We start from the raw sequence: 26,597 nt of genomic DNA, 5'->3' as shown, positions 1-26,597 counted from the left end.
GTCAAATGGGCCAGTGAGCAGAGTAATTATCCTGGAAAGCTGTATACAGACACAGGCTGGGCCACTCCCCACTAGATATTTAGAGGCTTTGAAATTTCAGTGCCTACCACTGATGTGACTTACCTGTAGACATGAAAGATTTGTGAGGAATGCATCAGAAAAGCCAGTTTTTTTACCTTCTGACGATTTTCTGTCCTGATAATTTATTGCCTGGGCTGAACATCCTAATTTCTTCTATGTTTGCTTCTATGAAGACTGCAGCAGAGTTCCTAAGGAAATTGCTGTCCCTAGAGTAGGTATGCTGGCTAGCAATATAAAGACTTGGTTTAAAAGTTAGCACACGTTGCATCTTTGAGAACTGTTGATCCAAAAAGTATTGTGCTTGGGGTTTTTTAAAATTAATCCCTTTGAAGAGCAGAAAACATCAAATAGGAGAGGCAAAGGAGAGGCAGGGAAACTGTAAAGCTCTCTGCTGCCATCCAGAAGAATGGTCCCACAGCATCTTCTGTGTGCATCTGTCCTTGGTAGGGTGGGTGAACTGACTGGTGTATTTTGACTGTGCAGAGCAGAGGCAAATTTGTGTCACACCAGCAAATCCTGTAAACAATGGTAATGCAGATCAGTTGGTAAGTCAGCTAAAGCCAGGGCTGAACAGGGTTCCAATTTTAATGAATTGCACACTGATTGAGAATAAAAAGACAAGAGTTTATTCCAGCTCATTGTGTTATGACTAAAATAGCTTTTCCCTGTCAAGTACAGATAAAAAATTTTCTTCTAAAACTGGTGTGGGGAAGCAGGTGCTGTGATAGCCCTGTGAAGAAGGGAACAGCTCCTTTACTGCTCAGCCTCCTTTGCAAAGCTAATCCATACTGTACTAAGTTATCTAGTTCCAATTACTTGCAAATTCTAATAATCCTAGTACTTACTAGTAATTTTACAAGTTGCCAGTACAAGATAGAACTGCATCGTGTTGGGGTGCAAGCTCCTGTGCTTTGTTTCCTGAAACTATGTCTGTAATTAACTGAAATCTAAGACAAGGCTGCACCCATCTGAGGGCTGGAATTCTCATCTCAGGTAGAAATGCAGAATTGTAGGGGTATAAGCCTGCTCTTAGCAACTAGCATTGTACCTTTTGTCCATGCAGAATATCTTTGTGGAGATGCCAAGTTCATGTGAAGATCCTGCCCATCTGCAGGCCCACTACCTACAAAGTCTGCAGAGTGGATCAGTTAGGCAGAAATCTTTAATTCTTTGAGTTTAGATACATTGGCAGAGTGGTTGTTTTTTTCATTGTTTCAGTCAAAATAAGCCTGGCAAAATCTGCCCCTATTTTCTGTACAAAAGCTGTGCACTCTTAAGCAAAATAACAAACTGTACGAGTTTTTATACTGGCAAAATAGAGCAGCTGTTTTTAGAGTGGTGTTCCAGCAACACCCTTTATTTCTTCTCAGAAAGGAGCTCCTGTGTTCTGCAAAGCTCTCCTCGTATCTGTACTCATCTGCACCTGATGCATCTAATAAAAATGCAGCAGATTTCAAATTTGCATACATTATTTTGTAATTGCACACATTGAAGTGTAAGCCACAAAAAGCGTTTGTGCTCAGACAGTGTGGTGGTGAAGGCAGTGATGGATACCTTAGATTTTCTCAGATAAAGTGCATTTATTTGCAGCGTGGGGTTGGGAACCTGAACTGAAGGGAGGATCAGATGTTTTTGCTGTGCACAGGAAGGGTAGCAAGGATTCCCCACCTCTGCCAGCAGCAATAAGCATATTCTATTTGGGGTTTTTTTGTGGTTTTTTTTCTGTATGCCTTTTACCTTGGCTGCACTTAGTCTGCTTGAATAAGTAGAGTCTCTTGATAAAGGGATTAGATTTTCATTGTCTGTCTGAATTGTCATGCTAAAATCTCCTAGGTGGCTGCAGGAAGCAGAGGGAAGCGTATGCACGTGTGTTAGCAAAGCATTTTGCATATTGCTAAAAATGTACCTCCCCAGCTTTCCTTTGCAATGTCTTATGGGTGAATGGTCAGAAAGATTTCTTGAACAAAACTGTGATGGAAAGCTGGAAAGATGTCCCTTCCAACCAAAACCATTCTCTGATTCTATGGAATGATTTTCACATAATGATGTTTTGCTGAGGAAGGATGAATCCTATCCAGGTATTCCAACTTCGTTGTCTTGCATCTTCCATAGTGATTTGTGTTGTTAGTTGGTTATGGAGGTTTTTTTAACCCACATCCTTACCCTTAAATGTATATTAAGATGAGTCAAAAGATCTCATGTAAAAAAGAATGTTTTCCTGCTGAGATAGAGTACCCAGGTAAATCCTTTGCTTCCATTAGGAACAAAATTAAGATGTAGTTAATTTTTGCTGAATTACTGCTTCACAGGCAGCTGAGCTGTGAGATTGAGCCGAGCTGGTTTTCCATTTAATCATCTATGGAATTGCTAATGAAGTTCCAATTGCTAGAGGTTTGTTAATGACAAGAATGTGAAAGCCAGTAAAAAAGCACCTTGATTTTTTCCAACTTGAGGCTAGATGTGTGGAACTGCCTGTTAGAAGAAAACTATTGTTTTTAGTTGTTATTGAGCAATTCAAATCTAGAATTACTGGGAAGCATTTGTAATGCCACAATATCATCTTCACACTTGCTTTTCAGTTTATAACCAAAAGCTGTTCCAGCAACCTAATTGGCAGAATGTCTTTAAGTGCTTTATAATCAAGATAACATCAAGAACACAGTAATAAAGCATTTGAGTAAATGGGAGTCATTTGTCTTTAAATGACTTGCAACACTGTATTTGCAACAAAGGTTATCTGACTGTATTGCCTGCCCTTTTCAACAGCTACTCTGATTACTGACTTTGGAAAGAGAACTGTTAATCTAACAAAATTTTATTGCTCTTAGTGAAGGTGCACTGAGCAAATTAAATTACAATGCTGTTTTCTGGGTTGGTGTGTTGGGCTGTCATCTGTCCCACGTAGTTGTTAGTGTGCAATTTCTAGACTTAATGGCTCTGTTGGACTTAAACCAGGTGGTGAAGCCAAGGTGAAGTGCAAACCTTTGCTGGGTATGAGCTCATTACTTTGGAGCTGGTGCTTTTCTGAGCTGCAAGGAGGAAGGGCACAAAACTATGAATGTTTGAGCAACCAGGAGGTCATAGAATCATAGAATTGGCTGGGTTGGAAGGGACCTCTGAGATCATCAAGTCCAAACCTTGATCCACTCCCCCTGTGGTTCCCAGACCATGGCACTAAGTGCCACATGGCTCTGCTTCCATCACCTCTAATTTCAAAGTGTCCCTTTCTCGTCTCCTGATTGTTTATCAAACTGACCAAGACAGAAAGTTGTACTGGTCACCTGGCCCCACATTTCCCTGCTTCTGGAAGTGGCTGACAGGGGATGCCTAGGGAGCAGTGTAAGCAACAGAGCATGTGAAAATCAGTTCTGCCCATGCATATCCTTGCTTTTTTTCCCAAATTATTTGATATGTCTTTGTGAAAACCTTCTTTGCATCACTACTGCCATACATGAGATGTTTTGTTTATGTTGAGGATATCTTTGGGAAGACAGAGTGAAGTATGGAGGCAGAGATTAACTTTGATCTGGAATTTCCAAATCTGCCCCTGTCCTCGGCTGCATCCCCTTTCAGCCCCTGGCTGGCCATCAAACACAGCGGTTACCCTTGGAGCACTGGGTGCACAGGAAAGTTGGGAGTCTTGGGACCGTACCTAGTTCAGTGACAGACTGAAAGAAACAAAAAACCTCTGGTGTGGTGGTTGTAGGACTGCTGCCCAGTAGAAGGACTTGGGCGACTTTGTGTTACATTATTTAACAGCATGTGTGGTAGGTTTGAGTAGCTAACTAAACATCTGAGTTTTCTTTTTTCCCCCTTTTTGCAGCTCTCCATGAATTCCCCAATGACATCTTCACGAACGAGGACAGGAGACATGGAGCTGTGGTCCTACACGTCCTCTGTGTAAGTTTAGTGACTTTGTATTTCCTCTCCTATCAGTGTGGAGAGGGCTTGTTGTGCCCACCACAGGGGCATCTGCTCTCAGCTGACTACGTGGGGGTATAACGTGGTTCAGTTTTACATAAAGCTCTTTTAAAAGCCCAGTGCATGCTGCCATGTGAACACAGTGCTGTGAGTTACTTGACTCAAGCCAGAGGAGCTTTGCTGAGGCCATCAAGCATCTGTGGTCCCCTGCCCTCCATCCTGAGCACGGGGATGCTGCATGGTTGGCAGCTTGGGGGAGGACACTCATGTCATTGCCCTCAAAAAGAAGTGAAGTCTTAGCCACAGAAATTTCCCCCAGAAATCTTTATGGTGTGCCTTGTCACACAGCTGTAAGAAAAAGAAATTAGAAAGGGTTTTCTGTTTATATCAATTAGATTATTTAAAAAAAAAAAAAAAAAATTGGTGTTCCAGAATTCCCCTGAGTGTAGTTTAGTTGCTAAAGTGAAGTTTTCTTCCTGAATATTAAAGAAAAGACTGTAACTTCCCTTCATCAGCTATAATGTATCCTCATCCCCTTGGGAATTTTGGAGGACATCAGGGAGGTAAGAGATTTGCCTTGAAAGTCAGAAATGTGCCAGGAAGACTTTGATAGATGCTACTTTTAAAGGCTTCCCTAAATATCAGAGGTCTAGAGCTTGGAATTTTGTGATTTCTGCCCCAAGCAAGTCAGTGTAAGTGATGTGCATGAGTAAGGCCAAAAATAAAGATACTCAAGATGAATTTATTTAAGCCTGGTCTGTCCAGTCCACTGGACACTTGACTATGGTTAGAGGACTTTGTGTTGAGCAGCTGCAGTGCTCTCACGGGGAAGCTCTGTCCCTTCCAATCCATTCCTTGACTTATGTTAGGCAGATGAAGACAGTTCTTCCCTTATTTAGTGTTGTCTTAATTCAAAGAGAACTACCAAGTTGGTACTTCTTGGGGGGAAGAGGCATTCCTAAGCATCCAAGAAAATACCTGTTTGTAATGAATATTTAAAAACATTTCATAATTTCCAGGCACCTCAAACAGTTACTGCCAGCTACATTCAAGGATTCATCATTTCTTTTTAAGCATGAATCACAATGCATTGCATGTTATGACACGAGTGCACTGTGTTACAGTTCCGCTTGGGCTAAATGGCTAAAATAATTTGTTGAAAAACATCACTATTGACTGTGCTTGGCAAACCCAAGGCTTCCAAGTTTCTATGGGAACGAGGAACTGTGCAATGTCTTGGGGCCGAGCAGTCGGCCCGTGGCTCGGCCCCTTCCGCCTGGGGTGCGCGCATCCTCCCCGGAGCTGGGGGCTCCTCTTCCTGGCCCTCGGTGCTCTGCATCTCCAGCAGCTTTTGTGTTTTCACAGGGAAAGGTATCTGTTGATAATCAGTTGATTCAAGGAGCTCTGTTAGCTGCTCTTAATCTGTGCAGAAGGTGTGTACGCATCGTAATGGAGTTTTGAGAAATATTGGTAGGCTGTTGGCAGCCTTGTAACTACCCTGTGCATAATACAAAAAAGTGTTTAGGAAAGGGATTAACTATATGCAGTTAAATTAATCTCTCTGCTTGAAAAACAACTAGCAGCTGCTCCAGGCAAAAGATGATGATTATAGCAGCAACCTCACACTTCTTAGATTTTAACACATTTTTTTAAAATCTCTTAAGTTACAGGAGTAAGTTTAGTTTATAATAAGATCACTAACATACAAGTTGCTAAAATAATTCTTAATCTCTGTGTGATCTGTACCTCTGAATGTGTTTTTCCAGACTATTTAGATCCAAGACCTGGATTGTATTTTTTCACTGTTAGGAACAATGAAAACGCAATATTTTCATACAGTTGACTACATAAGCTATGAATTGGGTTATTTTTCAGTCTACTTCAGTATATTATGATTTGGGCTTAGTAATTGCTCTCAAGATAGTATATTTTATCACAGGCTTTTCTTGTCAGTACTGAATAAGCTGAGATTACTTTTAACTTGTATCAAGATGGGGTTTGGAGAACTGAAATTTCAATATGAACTGTCTGCTTGTAGATAAAAAGAAAAATCTTAAAAAGAAAAGTTTCAAATGAGAACTAAGTGTAAGCATCTGCTGTCCCAGCAGAAACATGACCAGTTTCCTCCCCCCTAGCAAGCAGCAGGACAGATATGTCAGACCATCAGTGCTCCATCATTCTCCATAGTGGTTTTATTGATCATGCTCTAGCTTGTGCATCCCCAAGGCACAGGTGTCTCAGCTGTCAGAGGCTGGCACAGGGCATGCATGTCCAAGACAGTGGCCATCAGCTGAGAAGGTTCCCCAGAACTTTCCCTCCTGAGCTGCCAGCTCTGCAAATCCCAAGGGAAGCTCCTCTAGGCTTCATTGTCTGTGGCCCTGGTCCATCCCCTTGGATGGAGTGGGAAGCAGAGGCAGCAATGACACATACTTTGCCATCTCCTATAGAGGAGTAACTGTAATCTGTTGTTAAAGAAAAAATGTTTACTGAAAATAGACAACTGTCAGCATTTAGCAACCTGCTTCTTTAGTCGGGGCTGAAAGGGGTTGTCATCATATTGGGGTGATGAGTCTCTAATTCTGTTTTTCACCCTCCAGCGATACAGACACGAAATATCTGATCAAAATAGAGCATGCATAGAATTGCACTATGTGGACAGATGATACAGACACAGAGTTGCATTGTGTCCGTAGAAATGTCTTTGTGGAAATTGGACTTTAAAAGGGCCTTTGTAATGGTTGGGAGAACAATGGAGTGATGACTAGCAGGTCATCACCATGCTTCTCAAGTTTGACCTCCCCTTAAACTGGTTTTATTTATTTCAGTAAAACCCTGTTGTTTTTCTTCTCCCTTTTTCCCATGCTTTCATGTTGACTTCTGAAAGACATCAAGGTGAAGCTGTTTTAACAGAAGTTGGACATCCAGGGAGCAGATGCTGCAAACCAGGGTCTTGGGGGAATGCAGTAGGTGGCCTCTCAGGGGGGATGCCTACAGCATCTTCTCCCTGTTGTTTAATAAGAGGGAAAACACAAAGACCCTAGCAGATCCTGTGGCGGGGCTGTGCAGAATTATTTAACATAATCTGGTGCTTCATAAAGATGAAACTAAATTACTAAATACTAAAAAAATTTAGGAAAAACTGTGCAGGAACAGTTTAGCAGTAGTTTTAGGTCTGAGTTGAAACCACTTCAAAGGAAAAGTGGGCCACTAAAATTGTATTACAGGTTTGGAGCCACAGTGCTTAGTTTCCTTTCCCCCACAGATGTTTCTTTGGAACTCATCAGCTGATTACTTTACTGCTATTAATTTCCATGTCCCCTCTGAGAACAGGGTGGGCTGCTGTGGGTGGTGACACCCTCACTGAGTTGCTGGTTGTGATGTTCAGCCTGAAGGGAGCCTGTAATGCAGAATTGAGACAAGCCCTCTGCTATGTTATGGTGGTCCCCGTGATGGCCCTTAGCTGTGCCTGGGATGGGGGTCTGTGAGGGGAAACAGCCAGGGATGGGCTTCCTCCCCTGCTCTCTTGGGGAGAAGGCAGGGCTGTGGGAATTCCTAGATATTGCAGCATTTGCTTAGGAAAAATTTATTGCTTAAGCTCAGTAAAGCAACTTGTAATTTGTGTATGAGGACTGGTGCAGGAAATTGAAAAGACTGCTTATAATTAATGTCCTGTGCAACACAACATGTATTTCAAGTGAGATACTTAGTGTCCTGTGATACAGAGATTGCAGTTACTTCTCTGATGCTTATTTGTTGGACTAATTTTAAAATCAATCCCAATGCTTAATCTGCTATTTGTAATCCTTTTATGCCGGGCCATTATATTTTTTTAAATTTTTTTAATGCCATTCTGGGGAGGAACAGTGTCTTTCAAGGAGGTTGCCTGTTTAAGATGGCGATGTCTTCACTTGGAGCTGAACACAACTGAATGATGCTGGGGCTGAGACTTACTTTTTGTGTCCTTGACGTTGTCCCCTGTTGCCATCACACACATCACTCCAGCTCTGCCCAGGACACTTTCCCTAATGCTGCCACATCCCCAGTGGATGTTTTCAGGTGGAACAGATTGAGCAAGTGCTGCCCTCCTGCTTTCCTTGTCTGCACCAAAGATGCACTAATGCCTCCTGCAAGAACAGACTTGGGGGTGTTCAAGAAGCAAGCAATAGGGCTCCTTTGTTGTCTCAGATGTCCAGGTCATCTTAGATGGAAGCTCATACCACCCAACCATCTGCAAAAGGTTATAACCTTGCTGTTTGTATTCCCACATTTGACACACACAGAGCCTTGTTCTGATGTGTCTGTCTTTGTTCTTTCCACATAAAATAGCCTGGACAAGCATCTGGTCTCTGTCTTTACAAGTCTGACTTGACACTAATATATTTTTTTTTCTAAACTTTATTTTGTTTTCTTTGCTTAAGAAACAAACAAATACACATGCAAAACCCTGACATCCTTCAAGGAAGTAACAGTTACTGTCCTCAAGTGTTCACTTTCCAAGGGTAGTTGCCAGGGTTTTAATCTGTGAACCCATCTGTTTTCTAGACAGATATTTCTTAGATGTTGATGCTTTATACTATATCACACTCAACCCAGTTAGATAAAATTAGGGGAGACTCCTAGCCAAAAACAGATTTGTAACAGCTATGAGGTCAGTAAAAATAAATGCTCAAGCATGTAAGTCAGTGTGGGTTCAACTCATTCTGCTCTCCCAACCTGGTTTTACAACTTGCTTAAGTCACCCACAGTTACATGACTGACTGCAGTGGCTTTGGCTCGGTGCTCTGGGCAAACACAGCAGCACAGCATTCCCACTGCCACCCAGAGATTAGAGAAAGCATGACAGCAGCTCCTTCACATTTTCTTCTCTACTTCTTACTAATTTCTGTCCATTTTTTTGCATTTTCTATTGTACCTGGTCCTGCAAATGTATAAGCTTTGGTGGATAAAAGAAAATCCTCTTGTCACCATTTTGAGTTGTGGTTGTGCCCTCTAAATATGAGAACATGATGAGATGCAGCTTTGGTACCTGCCTACAGGTACCTGGTGGTGGAAATGCCTAGGAGACAGTGCAAACTCACCACTCACAGTGTTTGAACAGTCATTTAAAAACTATTTTCCTAAGCTGAAGCTGATGGGTGTCATGTCGAATCCATCCAGGCTTGTCTCTGGTGGGGTAAGCACCACGCACAGTACAGTCACTTTATATGGTCTGAAAAATGGTGAGAACATAGAGGAGGCAAGGGCTGTGTGTGTGCGCCACGTGTGGAGGCAGATGCTGAAGTGACCTGGTTGAGTTTTTGAATGTGTGCTCTGACCTGTTCTCTCCCTTCACATGGCCTTGCCCTCCTTGGGGAGAGCTTGGCAACCACGGCAGAGCAGACTTCAGGAAGCCCAAGCAGCCGTGTGGTGCCCTGCGCTCTGTGGCTGTGGGTGATGTCAGATACAGAGGGTGTGCTCGATTTATAGGGGTGGTGGTGTACAGGTCAGTGTTCTTGAAACTTAATTATTTTAATTATGTATTTGGGAGTGATGGCATGACCCAATGCAGATTAATATGATTAGCAGATCAAAAAATCCAGGCTGAAGTTGGGCACCTCCTATCCATTGTATTTCTGTAGGGTTTGGCTACGTAAGTCAAAGGGGCTGTTTCTGATCCTTTTTCCTATAATGCACAATGTCTGTGAGCTGTTCGCTTCCTTTGTGTGAGTATCATGTCAGAAGCTATTGCTGCCTCTGCAAGATCAAGGGCTCTGCTGCACCCAGCAGATTTGTAAACCTGGAGTCTGGCTTACGTTCGTGGTCCTCTGAGCCATTCTGCAGCGCAAGAGTTTCACAAAGTGTAAGTTAGATTTATTCATATTTATGAGTAGTGATAGAGGAGCACAGAAACTGCCCTAAGTAACACTCTAGCACTGTGTCTTCAAAATCATCCATTCTGATGGAAATCCCATCTCTAGTCCTGCTAATGCTGAAAAAATATACTTTAATTATTTTTGAGCTTGAAAAGTTTTCAGGGCTGAGATTTTAGTAGAAATACTGGCTTTTTGCTGCAAAGTTGTGATTATATTCTGGCAAGTTGGAATCCGGGCTTTTGGGGAGTTTGGGGAATTTGAACCTGTTCCCTTGAAAATTAAAACAAAAACAAAAGCCCAGAGGCCATTTTTATTGTAGTTTTCCCTCCAGATGAAAGTATTCTGGTCTCCTCCCATCACCTGAGCTTCGACAGTAAACTTCAAAAACAAGCAAAGCAGGAGGATCTGTTGGTGATGTGGTAACAGCTCTGTTCTTCAGTAGGATTAAGGCACTGTTTTTCTACAAATGTTGGCCGCTTCTCTGCTCTATTTACTTGCTGGAGCTGCACTACTTGTAAAAATAATTCTATAGTGGTATGTGACAGGTGTTACAAAAAAAAAGATGGAGGCATCTTTGGACTTTAGTTTTGTCTCACTTTGGGAGTGGAGGCATGAATAATGTCATGCCTGTGATAAAGAGAAAAAGGAAGGGACTCATGCATGCTTACCTGCTGTATGGGACCAGATGACAAAATTGCTTCCTTCTTGGGCTCTTGGCTTTCAGGGGCTGTGCAGGTAGCTCCACAGGTGAGAAGCTGAGCTGCATGGATGGAAGCTGTGCTGTGATGTGCTGTGCTGTACTGTACTGTGCTGTGATGATGGCAGAATGTTGTCAGCTTTTGATATATTTAAGAATGTTTGGATAAGTACTACTTCCTGATGGTTCTATTAAATCCCAGAGAGCCCCATTAATTCTTGCAAGAGCATTTCATTTTTTTGAAAGGTGGATATCAAAACAAACCTAAGATGAGTCGGGATGTTGTGGTTCGTTTCTGCTTGACAATCTCCAGACTCAGTGTTTTCTCATTTCTTTTGCAGGCTGTTTATATGTTTTATGCCTTGGCAATCGTCTGTGATGATTTCTTTGTCCCTTCGTTGGAGAAGATTTGCGAAGTAAGTGTTAGAAGATATTTCAGCCTGTGTGCTGCTGTAGCAGCAGTTCTTGGGAGCCTCAGAACATGATGACGGTGTATTTACTATTATCTTAGAGCATTCCCCACGCTTCTTGTTGAGTTGCTCAACACTGCGTGTGTGTGTTGGCTCAGCTTCATGCTCTCACTCACAGGAGATGAGCTGGGAGTGTGCTGGTGGGTAAATTTGGCTCCCCCTTAAATCTAGCAGCTGCCTCCAATAACAATTCCTATATATGAATCATGTCACTTCTTAAAAAGTGAGGCCATTTATAGTGAAGGACACATTTTCTAGAGCAAGGATTCCCTGTCTCAGCCTCTGCTGCAGGTTGCCTGGTGGTGCTGGCTGCTCGGTGGGTTTCCAGAGATTGAGCCCAGCAGAGCTTGTTAGCTTGACCTGTGCTTTGCTGCTCACTGCTGATGTGTCCCTGCTTCTCCAGACAAGTAACCCTGCTCTGGAGGTAGTATTCAGCCATCCAAGGCTTCCAGAATTTTGGAATGTTATTGGTTGCCCATTAGTGAGCAGTGTTTTGGTTCAGTTGTGGCCTTGGGCTTACCACTTTGTTCTCCTGGGACATGAAAGAGAATAATCTTTTATTTCTTGACTTCTGTGTGGAAATACTAATCCAGAGGGTGTTGCTGAGTTTCACATACCATTAACTTAGAACTTGGAAACCTCCCAAGAATCAGGCTGGGAAACAAAAAAAATGCAAAAGAGAGTTCACATATGTTGGTATTTAAAAACAAAGCAACACCCAGGAGGGGCAGAGATACTAGGCTCTCTAGAAGCTGGGCCCTGCCCTTGCTGATATAAATTAAAGCTTCTGATGACTTACTTCAGCAGAAATCATGGATCTTCTGCCTTGCCCTCAAACTCATGAATTTCCTGTCTGACCTTGTGTTGATGGAAGATGTGAAGCAGCAAGGACAGCATGGGCATCATTAAATAAACTCTTGAGCACTTCTAGCAATTGGAAGGAGTGCTGTACCTCTTTTGCTAAGGTTGGCACACTCAAATTTTAGGAGACAAGGAGCACAGTTTAGCCTAAATCAGCTCAGACAACTACAGGGTGAAAACGGACTATGTGCCCAAAGTGCCTGCAAGCCCTCTCAGACGGTGTCAGTCTCAGACAATGAAATCTTTGCATGGAGAAAATACGGTTTGGTCTTGCCAGGTTGACATCTCTGTTAGATGGAGGAGCCGTGCGCTGATCTGCTTGGCAAGCAGTGTCGCTCAGCAGGGCATGGGCTGTGCCTGGTGCTGGGAGGAGGTGTGGGAGGCAGCAGCAGAAATCATTTGTGCTGACAGCTCTGATGGAAGTTTTCTCTAAACTAACCTGATATTTTTAGTTCAGCACGCTGCCATACAATCCTTTTTTGCATCATCAGAAAAGTCAGACATCCCACTATTTTGGTGCATGATGATTCAGATAACTGATGGATGACAACACAAGGATTCTCTCCCCAGAAAGTTTTTTCTCACCCTGTAAGTGGCCTTTGAGGGCATTCAAGTTCCTTTATTTATGTATTTTTTGCCTAATTAAGCAATTCTGTAATTACATGATAGCTAAAGGAATACACATTCCTGTTTCCTGATCCAGATACTTTTAATTTTATCAGTCCAGAATGGGTTGTCTTCAAAACATCCAGCTTTCCATGGGTTGCCCTTGATCTTAGCACTCAAGAATGTCTGTGAAAAGGCTTGGATCACTTTGTAAAGATCTCTGCAGCCTTTGGTAGTACCCATTCTTGCCTGGTTTTCTAAGACAGGGAGGGTTTTATCACTGCCCAGTGCCAGCAGATGCTACCAGCCTTTCTCACTCCTCTGCACTCATAAAAGACCCTGTGAAATGTGCAGCCCAGTAGAATTGGGCTGTTTTGGGGCGTCACCTGAGGTGATGTCTTAAAGGGTCATCCTTTGTTTGTTACCTCACAAATAATTTAGGTGGAAGGATGGGGGAGAGAGCAGGAGCTCTGCAAAGTTGTGCCGGCTGCAACACAGTGCTCATGCAAAAAGCATGACTTGATGCTGACCCAACATCTACCATCCAGCTACCACCTACTGTCCTATCCAGCACAAAAGATTTCAAACCTCCTGCCTGAATGCTTTTTTGGTCTTTGAGATCAACCAGTAGTTATTCCACAGATGCTCACAGTTTAGATTCACTAAATCCAAAATAAATGCCCTTTTTCTGGCTTCGCTTCATCTAGCTAGGATAGCGGCTGTGGACCTAAACCAGCAAGGCATCTGCACTCCCCAGTGGGTGTGTTGAGATGAAAAATTGTTCCACAATGCTTGCTGCGGTAGAGATTCACATTCTGTTTAAGTTCAGATGTACTTACAATAAAGCCCTGATTTTCATTTGTTTCCTAAAACACTTGTGCTTGCATTTGCCCAGCTGCCCTCCCTTACTACTGTTGTAGTGTTTACATGATTCAGCTAACATCATAGCTCAATTGCAGACATTTGTCCACACATACCAGAGAATACATTTTTGTCTCCTACCTAGTGTGCTCTATTTTGTTCTCTGTTGTATTGATTTACTCATCATATGCATGGCAATAAATTAGCTGGGAAGTGTTCTTGAGGGAACCTTCTATAGCTCTCAATTAAACCATACACATGCAAGTCAGCACAGCTGGTTTCCTTGGCCCATGGTCTTTTTTTTCAAAAAAAACATCGAGTTGCAGACCAGCTATTGTAGGATGACTGTCTATATTTTCACAGAGAATCCTGCAGAGGAATCTGACTTCTGGGGAGCTACTTCTGGTCCTGTGATTTTCTTCTGCAATAGTTTTAATCTTATTTAAAATTGTTTTCCATAAAATTGCAGGTTCCATAAGCTTTTTCAGTAGTACAGTGGATGCTGTGGTCTCCTGCTTAGAAAGTATGCCTGGTGAGGGCTCATCTTTTCCTTTTTCCCTCTCACCATAACAAGTGCAGCATGTTTTGTTATGTGTGTACAATCAGTGCACAGAGTTACCTACTCTTCCAGGCCTAGAATGTCCTTTGTGGGGCCTTCAGATAAGGTTAGTGGGAGGATTTCTACAACCTTTGTACAAATGTACTGTGGTAATGACCAAGTTTCAGAGAAACCCTGCATTACTACAGAGGGAAGAGGAAGGCTCCCTGTGTTCTGCCAGACTGGGTGTGTGCTCCAGGGAGCCAGTTCTGATGGGGAAACATCCCCACTGCCCATGGGTTTCTGCCCCTGGCTTGTGCGATGGCAGCTGCAGATGAGCTGGCTTTGTGTAGTGACAGCTCAGCAGTTTGTGGCCATATGGCAGGGGGTGGTGGCTTTTTTTAGCTACTCATTAAAACGTGCAAGGTGCCAGCGAGGCACGTGGTCTTTAACAGCCTTGTCAAGTTCTCTGAACAGTGACTTGTGCAAATGGAGCAGTGGGAATGCAGGAAACATAAAGGAAGCAATTAACCAAGTAAATATTTGGAAACATCATATGCCTGTTAAGTTTTCATGAGTTCTCTCCCTTCCTGAAACTCTGGGCTAGATAGTCCCTGGGCTAGGGGATGGCTGTAGGAGGTAAGGAACCTTGATAGTGATTCAAGTGAGTGTGGAGAGGTTAAATGGCTAGGGCTGAAATGATGCTAGTGAACCAAGGGGGTGAACCAAGTCTGAGCTCCTGCTGGACCCTTTAGGGGCCAAAGTAGATGGGACAGGGTGTGTTTTGTTTGGGTGATGCAGGAGGCAAAAATCTATGACTGCTGTGGTCCAGAGCACTGCTCTTTCTCTCCTGTAAAGGCCGCCGCCACAACCTGCTGTCTCTGCAAGGAGGTGCCATCTTAAGTAGCCAGTGCTTGTGATGGCTTTTTCCACTATACTTAAGCTTTATTAACATACAGGTGTATACCTGTGGCCAGCTCCCTGCTCTGGGCAGACAGTATAGCATTTCAAGTTGAATTCCTGCAGCCTCTTAGTGTTGTAATCAATAACTCTGATCTGTTTTTCTGCAGCGCTTGCATCTTAGCGAAGATGTGGCTGGGGCAACTTTCATGGCAGCGGGAAGCTCTGCTCCTGAGCTGTTTACATCTGTCATAGGTAACTAACCTGCTGCTGCTTCTTGAAACCTCCGTGTGCCCTGGCTGTTATTCAGAGTTGAAATGGGGTTGCTAAGTGCATGTAGCGTTCCTCATCATACCTGGGCACACATAGGATTCTGGGGAATCATCACTAGACAGTGTTTCTGAAAAAGTGCTGCTATCCCACAGCAGGGCTGCCTTGGAAGTGGTTTGATCTGACCCCTCAAACCAGGTCCGGAAGGGAGTTCACCTTGGCTGTAGCACAGGCAAAGTGCCAGTGCTGAGCTCTGCACGTGCAGCTGCCTCCCCCACGCCTCCTCCTGCCAGGCCGTCTGCAGGACCTGGTGTCACAGAATGCACCCCAGAGCCCTGGTTTGGAACCCCAGTGAGCCAGGTGCCATCAGCTGCAGGTCCCAGTCCATCACCTCCACCTTGGCTAGTGTCGTAACACCACTTCCCCTGCAGGCACACCAGAGTGGAGACGAGAGGATTTGGCATGGGTTCTTACAGCAGCAGGGGGGTCAGAGCATCACCAAAGCAACTGCACGCTTACAGGAAGTGTGATCAAGGGGTTCAGCAGCCCCCAAGTGTGTGAAGCTCTGGAAAATCATGTGGTCCTTCTGCTAAGAGGGGACTGCAGTCAGCTGCTATAAAATGATGCTGTACAGATGCTGCCTGGCTCAAAGGAAAAGTGTTCTTGCTATTTTACTTATCCCCATTTCTGTTGGTAGGTGATGATGGGAGGTTAAGGTGAGCTCTCCATCACCAAGGAGAATTAGTCTCAGCTTCAGTACTTTGTCTAGAAGATACTTTTGTTTCAGTCACAGCTATCAGATGAATTAACTCAAAGCTGCATACTCTGCAGAGGGGTCTGATTGCACAAGCAAAGGCTAAAAATGTAGGAACTAAAATTGGACCAAGTTGGGGCTGTATTCCAGTTGTATTGTTAAGGACAATGCAGTAGCAGGGTAAAAATAAAACCCAATTCCTTCAAGGAGCTTAGAGAAACTCCAGTGATCAGATCACTATCTTACTGTAGGGTAATACACCAGATACTGAATGCCACTTGGTGGGTGACTGCTTCTGTATAACATGCTTCTGAGAAAAGGATAAAGTGGGGAAAAAGAATCTAAACTATGCTGGCCAGATAGATACTGTTGAAACCTTAAAAGCAAGTGGTGAATTTAAACAGACTGACAGCTAGCCGGAGACGGAGCATTATTTTTAGGCTGGCTTCCTAAGGAAAGCATTTTGTGCAGTACCATGATGCATGTGTCTGTCAGTTCATCTCCCTCACTATTAACCTCGTTGGCCAATTTAAAATAAATTTGACAGAAGAGCTCTGAAAGGAGCTTGTAACATAGCCTCATAACTCATCCTGAGAGGCATCATTGAGCTTGCAAATAGCTAGTGGCCAGGCAGCTCTGAATCTGCTCCAGCTCAAGCTTCTGGAGCACCAGTGAGGAGATGTTTTATGGGAGATAGTTTCCTGCAGATTTGTGTCTAACCAGCTACTCCCATGTCTCTTATGTGTATGGCTGTAATGTTGGATCACAAGATCAGGAAGTTGGTGTCTTAGACACATCTAAGTTATTTGTTTTTCATTAGACAATCTAATCTATCCAGGTCCCCTCAGAATGCAAACTCTGCAATCTTTATTCACCCTAGTACCTTTCTCTGCAAGCTGCCCTATTAAATATGAGAAAAAGTGGCAGAACTGGTTCATGCCTTTAGATTTATTAATGGGGTGTGAGGTCTGCAAGTTTTTGTGGAAAAATTTATACAGCTTGCCTTGAACTTGTTTTTCAGGTGTATTTATCACAAAAGGAGATGTAGGCGTTGGAACCATCGTAGGCTCGGCTGTATTTAACATCCTCTGTATTATTGGCGTGTGTGGGCTTTTTGCAGGACAGGTAAGAGCATTTAATGATTCCTAACAGTACTTCCTTCATCCTGTGCCTTGGCTCCACTGTGAAATTGGCTGCCAGGTTCACAACCCTGCCATAAATTTCTCTGGCTTTTTTCTTTTTAATAGGCCCCTATACTATTCCTCTTGCAGTTTTGAAATGAAGAGCAGAACAGCAAATGTCACGTTGGGCATTTTAAGCTGTCCAAGATATGTAGGTGGTCGCAGGCATAAAACTTGGTTATTTAACACCTCCTCTTGGTACCTATTGAAAAATAGATTGTGACAATTGTATCTTGTTCTTTTAGACCAAAGGAGACATGAAATGTGGATGCCTCTGGCTGGTAAAAATGTACTTTGGTGAGCCATGCAAGATGCCTCTGAAAGAATGGTGACACTTCTGGAGTATCACAATAGACGCTGTCTTCATTCAGAATAGTTTCAGACACATGTGCTGAGCTGGCATGATGTTGCTGGGGACAGGCAAAAGTTGTATAAGATAGTCTTTGCTTGTAGTTTATCTCATTAGTTATAGCCAGAATCACAGAATGGTTTAAGTGGCAATGGATAGATCCAGAGTTCTCAGAACCATAATCCCCCACCTCAAAGCAGGGCTGATTTCAGAGTTGGTCAGGTTGCTCAGAGCCTTGTCCTGTCAGGTTTTGAACAAGGATGCCCCAACTTTTTTTCTCAATAGCAATAAGGCTATTGATTCCAAGTATGATTTTTTACTGTTTTCCAGCATGTCAAACTGCTTTTGATAACACAAGCTATTAATCTGAAATTAATTAAATTGTGAGATCTGAATTGAAGTCTTGATTGGCTGTATAATGAAGTATCTGAATCTGCATTCAATTTAGCACTTGGCAACATGCCCAGTATTTTTGCAGCCACATAAAATGTTCTTTGGAATGTTACTGTGCAGGCTTACTTGTGAAGAGAAGAAGCAGGCTAACATTATCAATTCAGGGCAGTAAGAGAAGTGGCTGTGAAAGAAGTTAAGAGAAGGGTCCTCTAGAACTTGGTCCATGTGAGAACACATCCAGACCAGTTGAGCTTCCTCTGAACATTTGTAATCCAATTTTATTTGCATTACCAGTGCCTTTTTTCAGGATGAAAGCGAACATTTTCACTATGGGGAAGCTTCAGGAAGAGCCCACAGTGTGCTTTCCCCAGGCTCCCTTGCCTTGCATGGGAACGTGCAGCAGGAAGCAGACATGCTCACTAAGCTCAGTGTGTTAGTGGTTCTCCTGTAACTCTTACTGTGAAAGCCCAATTGATTCAGACCGGCTTTTAATGACCAAGGCTTTCCCAGTGGATGAAGCTGTGTTCTTCAGAGGTGTTCTGTCATCAGTAGTACTTTTTCTCAGGTTGCTTTTTTTCAAGCGAACAAAGGCAATTCACTGTTTATCATGATAGCAGTGGAGCTAATTCTTCTGATTCTTACTCTCCATGGCATTGATTTGCATGCCTGAAACCTGCTAAAACATAGATAAAAATCACAACTTTCAGTGGAAAAGGTGTTGACAAAGAATGTCAGTCTTCTTGAGGGACCACTTCAAGGTGGGAAATGTTTGTTTCTGAAGGATATAACAGCCATACTGGGGCTGGGTAGCATAGGATATGTTTATTTTAAAGTTAGGCTGCAGTATGTATGTGCTATGTTGAATGTATTATTATTTGGCTTGAGAAAATACCGGGTTTGACTACATGCACCTTGTTTAAAAAAAAAAGAAATGAATTGACAGCCCCAGAAAGTTGAACACCAATTCTGATTATTTTTCTGAGCCTTTAATGGTTGTTAAGTGCCAGCTTCTCAGAACAAATCAGAATAGACATTCCACTGCTGGTACTGGAGAAGGCAAGTATGATGCCCACATCTCCATATGATGCTACACACCTAAAAACTGTGCTAAAAGAGCATTGTTAGGGTTGAAAGTCAAACACTGAAAAGTTAGAAAGTAGCAGTGTTGAGGTTCCTTGTGCAACTTTAATTTGCCCCCCTGCTATGTATGTATTATTATACAGTCTTTAATTACAGGGTCCCATACTGGTTTTTCCACAGGGTCCCTGCCTTTCTCAGTGCACAGAATGGACTCTGCTCACTTAATGAGCAGCTATTCATTGTTTTGTTTTCTCTTCATTGTTCAGTCTGTGCCCTTCTGCCTTATTTACCAGGCTCTGTTCAAACTCTGTTTAAGAGGCGGAATTATTAATTTCCTCTTGAATGTCTGCCGATCTCATCACTATTGTATCTGAGCAGCTGATGAACAATTAATTTTCCCCAAATCTCTGTGATATGAAGGGATGGTTTAAAGATGGGGAAATGAAGCACAGAGACATTAAATACAAAAGAATAACTTGCCATTTTAGGGGCCAAATAATGCTGGCATGGTCCTGGTTTTTCTCCTGAAAGTATAGCATCTTGTGGCAAGTTCTTTGTTCAGAGGGCAGCTCCCTTTGGCTCCAGATGCTGCTCCTGCTGCTCCACCTCAGCATTGCACAAGTGTTCCCTTGCTGGGCTGACCTTGGGTTTATTTTAAGTGGCCATCTTGTTATCCATAGAGCCCAGCTCTCCTTGGCAACATTTGGCTGCTTTAGCCATATAAGCCCCTTTTCTTCTCCCAGATCATGTTCCACCTTCAGCAAAGGGGATACACAAAACACCACTGTCCTAATGAGCCCTGGCTTCATCCCTAGACCATTCTTGATCTGAATTAAGCAAGTGACTTAACTACCTCTTCTCTTAACACTTAATGCTTTCTTTTCACAGTATGATGATGCTCCTCCTAAGCACCTAAATGCTCCAGGTTTCTTCCTATTCAGTTTATCTCCCAGACCCCCACCTGACCTCCCCATTTTTTGAGGCTTCAGTGAAAAGCTTTCTCCAAAGGGTTTTCCCCCAATTTGTGGATCCACCCTAGAGCTGTCTCTCTAGCTTTCTGCTGGTCCCACAGTGCTCTAGATACCTTCTTTTTTCCCCACTCCTTTGCTCTTGACCTGACGCCTCCTTTATCCATGACAGGGAGGCACCTTTGGAGGTACAGGAGCTTGCTCTAGAACCAGGGCAATCACGCTTCCCACTGTTTCCATCTTCTGTGCCAGCTGCAGATTTGATGTACCCCACAGGTAGTTCCTGCTGGAGCCCTTGTGACATGCCTGCCCCCACCACCCCTGCTGGGATCTGGTGCTGTGTGCAGGGGAAAAGTGCTTATTGCTGAGCAGTTGATGCAGAGTAGCTTGTGAGCAGCCTGCTAGAAGCCCTCTAGCAAGGCAGTAATTAGAAAAGGTTCTCCTTCATTTCTTGCTTTATGTATTTAATTTTGAAATTTTAAGGAATTTATCACCTTGGTAGCTAAAGCCCTGGTCCTGCAAGCAGCTACAGCCAAACTAATTTCTGGAGGCTGAGCCACTTGCAGGATGGGTGTCCAAAAGCCACCCGCCTTGTTTTCACTGTCTGCTGCTACGCCTTTCTTCAGGGTTTCCAAAGAACTGCAGCAGTGTTGTAATGCTTCTGAAGAGCTGCTCTCCTGCTGAAAACCAATCAATGTAGACGAAAATCAGCATTAGTGTTTTGTTGTGCTTTTTTTTTTTTTTTTGTGGCCCAAACAGAAAGGACAAGGTTGGGCTAGAAAATGAATTGGTTTAGATAATGTCAGCAGATTTAGGAGATAAACTGTGTGGCTGCAGTGTGCCAGCCCAGAGCTGAAGTTGTGCATGTTACAAACTCTAGGGAAGGTTTAACAAATGCAAGCAAGCAAAATTGCTTTAAACAACCACAAAGACATTTCTGTTAGTGTTAAGTATTAAGAATTCCTTGTCTTCATTTTTTACTTTTTTAACGGTGAAAATTTTAACAAGTTTCAAATCCAGTCTAAGTCGGAGACACCTCTACCCATCAAACCTGTAAGAGTTGGTGTGATTCTTACTTATTTCAAACCGAAGTTGGTTCTAGGTTATATAAAAAATATTTGTTCCATGGTTTCTTACTGAGAAGGAGAAATGTGTGTTCCAGTAGTCTGAAAGTGGCTTGATTTTCTTTGATGACACTTTGCAGATCACCAGTGAGGATTTTGGTCTGGAGGGATTTTTTTTTGTATCTGTCTCTTCTCTCCGATGTGAGCAATGAAATCTCCTGAGGTCTTTGTCCTTGGTGCACAGGAGGACCCATTTTCAAAATGTGACAGTTGATGCAGGCTGCTTGTGTTTTTGATGGCCAAACTAAAATTGCCTGTAAAGGCTGGATTTTCTAAACTAGCATCCACACTCTGAAAATCATCTCTTTTTTAAATGTCTTATCTGGAAGCTGAAGAACTTTACCTCTGATGCATTTTGAAATCTCCAACCAAGGCTTTTTTAGAGAGATAGATAAACTTCACCCTTGTGGATGTCTTGAGTACAGCACACTTGGCTGTGGCAATGAGACTTATAAGCTTTTCCTTCTCCTTTTCCTTTTTTCCTTGTAATGTGTCATGGTATTCTGCATGCACATACACACCCAGAAAGATTTGCCTCACTTAATTAGGCAGTAGGTGCAATTTTTGAGCCACAGCTGGTTTTAATATATGGAAATGTATTAAGAACCGTCCTTGTTCCCCAAATGCTGATGCAGTGCAGGCTGGATATAGCTTTAGCTATTTCCTCAGTTGTCTGCACACATGTGACACTAGTGCATGTTCTTTCAATTGTACAGCTAACTCACACATCCCAAAAATTGTGTATTCAGCTGCTGTGCTTGTTTTCGTTTGTACAGGCAAAGAGAGGGTATGAGAAAGTAAGAGAATGCTGCAAGAGATGAAATGGTAGCAGATGGCAGCCCTTCAAACACAAGCCCAGCAACATTTCAAGGGGTTGTGTGCTAGATAGCAGGGAAGAGACACAGGCATGGAGCTGTCTGTCTGTCTGGTGATGGATTGTGTTAGGCTTTTTCCATGAGTGCAGACCAACTGTGTATGGGGAGATCGACCTTCGCCCAGGGTCCCCTCTAAACCTCGGTCTCTCTGTCCTGTCTTCTCACTCTCATGTTTATACTTCACAAATTTTCCCCTCCCTCCCCTGCTCTGTCATCATCCCTGGCAGCAGGGATGTGGGATTCTCGGAAGCAGTCAATGCTTGCTTAATTCAGCTCTCATTCAAGCCAGCACAAGCAGTCTGTTCAGTTTTGAAAATTCCCCTGTACAAATTCCTTTCTTTTTTGCAGCTCTGCTGCTCTCTTCCTGCATGTTAGCCAGTCCTCCTCTATCCCCTCCAGCACCAAACTGCCACCTTTCCCAGTGCTGCAGAGGAGGATGAAGGATGAGACGAGGTTAGTGAAACGTGCTGAAGTAAAAGCAATATAAACACAAGTTTCAAGTCTCTCCAGCATTAAACAGTAATTTTAATCTGTGTAGCTTGATTTGTTAAATAGTGTTTAACTAGCATGTTCTGCAATTGAGTTATAGTTTCTCAGTTTCACCTTTCCCCAGAACAAGACATGCAGCTCAGGGTGAAGCAGGAGACCAAGGTTCCTGGGTTGTGCCAGAGATCTTGTTTTTTGAGAAACTCTTCCAATTATATCTTCTGTCAAGGGGTCTATTTGATGGCCTGTTGTCATTCCTCAATATACTGGAGTAAAAAGGACTGCCTTATCCATCTGACCTGCCTCCTGCTTCAGAGACATTCTTTTACCTGAGGAAATAAACTCGATTATGAAGGCTTTCCTCTGTCCAAGTCGTCATAAACCCTTGGTAAGCTGTGAATGACTCAGAACCATCAGCTGACGTGCTCAGTGAAAAGAGACTTGAGAAACTGGTGTTACATGCATTGAAGAGCTGATGAGGAAACTGAATAGAGATATAATAACCAGGTAGAACATTGTTTATTGAAGAGACTGGGACTTTTGTAATCTATTTTTAACCTACTTTTGTCATACGGTTTGCTGGCATGCATCTTATTCTTATGAGCTTTAGTTGCACTGACAACAAGTCATACTGGAGTCATTACTGACCTTTGGCTTGTATTCCTGATTGTATTCCTGAGCTTTTTTTTTTTCCTTCTGGATTGTGGAGGAATTTTTGGAGGAGAGGGTTGGAATGTAATTTTTTTTTCTTCTCTGGTCTGTGACTGTCAGTCTCACTGCAGGGAGGTGTGATGGGGACCGGTGTACTGTGCAGATCAGGTGCCAGAGTTGCTGTCTGGATGGTTGGTGATCCAGGACTGGTCATGTCATCACAGAGGTTGCTGTGATTTTTTTCTATTAGCATTTCAAACCCTTCTTCATGGTTACCTTCAGTAATAGGATACAGATAGGGGAGGCAAAAGGGTTGGAAATGGATTCCTACCAGTACAAAACCAAGTCCAGTCTGTAATCACTACTAAACACTGGTACCATTTCAGCTCAAGTTTTCTGTCTAAATTCACACATAGATCAATACTGTGGATTAACCTTGGCAGGTTTTTTTTCTTACACCATTTGTAGTGTAAGAGCAAGGGAAATAGAAAATATGGTTTTATATCTGATGAGGACTGGCCAGTCTCAGGAGATGAGGAAATATTTACCCTGTGCATGCCTGCCTGTCCATGCCTACAGCTGTCCTGGGATTCTGCTGTGAAATCATCCAAGGAATCTCCTGTGGTCCAGGAGACATATGCAAATGCAGGTCCTTGGGGTCCTGCTGCCTTGCTGCTGCTGGAATCTGAGCTAAAGAGACATGCTGATCTGAATAACTCATGGACAATTATGAGTACCCATTGAGCTGGCAAATATTTTTGGCTTTGTCCTGAGGTTTGGAGAGTGTCCACTGTTTCCATTCTGAGAATGTCACAGAGACAGATTGCTGCTACAGTAATGAAAATATCAAGAGCTGCTTAAAAAAGCAAATATTCTTGGGGAAATAATGAGAATAAATTGAGTTGGTCCACAGTGTATGAACTGGGAGCCAGCGTGATGGTTGAGCTCTCCAGAGAAGCAGTAACCAGTGGTGAAATTAGGGGGCTGGTAGCTGGGAGGAAGCTTTCTTCCCAGCCAGTCCACTAGCTCAGAGCTGCTTGGCAATTAATGGCTTAGAGAGAAATGTATTTTAAGGCCGCCTGGATATTTTTTTATTTTTTTTTTTTAAATTTTTTTTTTCTTTTTTTTTTCTTGCTGACCCATGCTCACATTTTGTGTTTCACTTCATCTCAGTTGAAGGGTGTTTAGTATTGGTCAAAGCCCTGAATGAGCCTGAATGCTGCTTGGTGGGACTCTGGTACTGAGCAGGATGCTTGTGGTGTCCTAGGCTGTTGGTCCAGCTGTGACACCAGCATGTCAGCAGCAGGGAGACATCCCTGTGGGGTATAGAAGGGAGTGTCTGGGTCTGCTCCCTGGCATTCTTTGCAGGATGTCCTGCAGAGCTGTTTGTCCCAGCATAGGAGCCTCCATCTGCCTGTGGCTTTCCAGAAAGGCTGCACAGGCAGCAGTGGCTTTCCGTGCAGGAATCTGTCTAAAATTTCAGAGTGGTTCACCGTGCCAGGAGGGGACATGGGACCAGGGATTCCCACTGTGCTGTCACAGGAGAGCCCCTTGTGCATTTGCCTGGAGTTTGGCAGCCACCTTGCCTGTCCCTCACCAGCACGATGGGGCTGTCCCACCTGAAGCAGGAAGCTGCTCTGGCCAGCTTGGAGACCTTCCCCTTGGTGCCACGTTGTGCCTCTGCAGCTCTCTGACTCCAGCTCCTTGTGGAACATGCAGAGGTGTTTGGATCTTGCCTACACTGATGTTTCTGTTCCCTACAGGGACCACACAGGGAGGAAAAGCATGATGGACTCACAGGGTCATCTCTCAGTCTGGCAGATGGCCACTGGAGGTGCAGCAAGGGGTAAAAGAGATTGCCCTGTGATCTCTGCTATGTTTGATTTACAGCAAATTATTATTAGCTTCTGATAGACCAATTTGCTTATTGCAGGTAGGATGTAACAGTGCCTGTAACAAGGCAAGTTTTGTGAAAATTAACTCACAGCTCTTGCAGCTCAGCTCTTTGTATGTGCTGCTGGAATATGTCAGTAATTATCTTAAAGTATTCCTTTCTGCCTTATATCTCCATTGCAATTGCCATAGGACTGATACTGTTAGCAGTGCAAGAAAGAGAAAGTGTGTGCAGAATATTAAACATGCAGTTGCCATTTCGCACCTTCAGTTTGGTTGTGACCTTTCAAACAGCACAGTCTGCAGCTTTTGAATCACAGACATCACCTTTGGTGCTCCCTTTGCTGCTTATCCTGGTGGCTAAATGCTTCAGGGTGCCCTGTAACAGGGAGGACCTGCTTGCATCCTGCCTGCAGCCCTGAGGGACTGCCTGTCCCTTCCAGCAGGATTTGTTTCCTTCAGTGACAGGATTGTGCCCAGTTTGTGGGACATTTTACTAAACACATGAAGGAGATTTGGTTGAGGTGAAATGACCTCAGAGAAGGCGTGAAATGCAAGGGAAGAGTATTCCCCAAAGGCCAGCAGCATGGAAGGATGTGGCCAGAAGTGACCTGTCAGGCTTCAGCCATGGATGATGGTCACAAAGATGCAAAGAAGTCCCAACCCACTGGTGAAGGCTAGGAGCCTCAAATGTTTGAGGACTGAAGGGCAGTCTTGAAGGTCCTGCTGGACCTCCTTAGCTGATTTCTGCATCTGAAATATGGAGTGGGTCAGAGTGTCCCCAGGAAGGCACCACACTCTAAACTGTACCAAGTCCTGGGAACAGATTTCTATCTGTGCCTTTTAGCTTAGGCATAACTCTATGCCACTGAAGTACTACTGGGCAGGCTAATTGAGTGGCAATTAGGATGCTGGTAAGCTGATGCACACTAGGGAAAAAGGAGATTAACATAGAGAAAAACTGTCAAAACAGTTGTGTATGTACAAGGTGAGTATGAGTGAGAAATTAGCATGGTGCACCATCTCAGTAAGTGTGTATCTGTGACATTTGTGGGTCCCACATTTCTGATATATTCTCCAGAGCTGATGCTGGGTAAAAAAATAAATATTTCGTCTCCTGTATAAGGAAGGGTGCTTAATTAACTCACCCAAGTGTAGGCCGTAGTAGTGGAGGCAGAACAAGGACTGCTTCAGTCCCTGGTGAATGCCTCACCCCCAGACTAGCTCTCTTCTTTAGTATAACACGTTGGTATGTCTCCTAGAAACCATGTAGAGGCTCCACAGTGGCTTCTTGCTGAAAGTCATAGATGGGTCCCCGGCCTAATTTCTTATAGTGTTGAACATGAGAAAGGCAATGTCACTCTGTGTGACTAATGTTACATTAGTATGTGATACTTCATTGATATCCCAACCAGAGGATGAACAGACACGTGGCAGAACCTTTGTGGTTACCTGGGTTGAGCAAGGGCTCTTTAAAATAATAAATGACAAAGTTAAAAGGCAGAGCCTCTGCCTTGTCAAGGGAAACTGAGGAGCTCTGAGAGGTAAGTCCCTGCCAGAGCTGTCCTGGAGAGAGAGGCCCTTGACAGCTTCACCAGAGGCAGTCAGGGATATTCAGCTTCTCAGAAAGCAGGATTTCCCTGGCTGCTGTCAAGACAGGCAGAAAGCATTTGGCTTTTCTTGCTTTCCCATCCAGACTGACAGATGTTGGTGCTGTACAAAACCTGAGGGGTCTTTTTAACTTCTCCAATTTGAGCTGCTGTCCTGTGAGAGGTATTTGAGCTTA

At 43.5% G+C, this 26,597-nt stretch overlaps 1 protein-coding gene across 1 annotated transcript in view; it reads left to right on the top strand.

The window, feature by feature from the left end:
• Nucleotides 1-26,597, top strand: part of SLC24A3 (solute carrier family 24 member 3) — a 129,090-nt gene that overhangs the window by 68,635 nt on the left and 33,858 nt on the right. Inside the window, exons 3-6 of the mRNA XM_030446720.1 lie at nt 3,905-3,981; nt 10,893-10,967; nt 14,958-15,042; nt 16,833-16,936. Of these exons, the coding sequence (XP_030302580.1) occupies nt 10,902-10,967; nt 14,958-15,042; nt 16,833-16,936 (255 nt within the window). The 5' untranslated portion in view covers nt 3,905-3,981; nt 10,893-10,901. The remainder of the gene's footprint in view (nt 1-3,904; nt 3,982-10,892; nt 10,968-14,957; nt 15,043-16,832; nt 16,937-26,597) is intronic.

Source organism: Calypte anna, chromosome 3, assembly GCF_003957555.1.
Source record: "Calypte anna isolate BGI_N300 chromosome 3, bCalAnn1_v1.p, whole genome shotgun sequence".
Lineage (NCBI taxonomy): Eukaryota > Metazoa > Chordata > Aves > Apodiformes > Trochilidae > Calypte > Calypte anna.
Note: the sequence above shows the minus strand (reverse complement) of the source record. Positions and strands in the feature narration are given on the sequence as shown.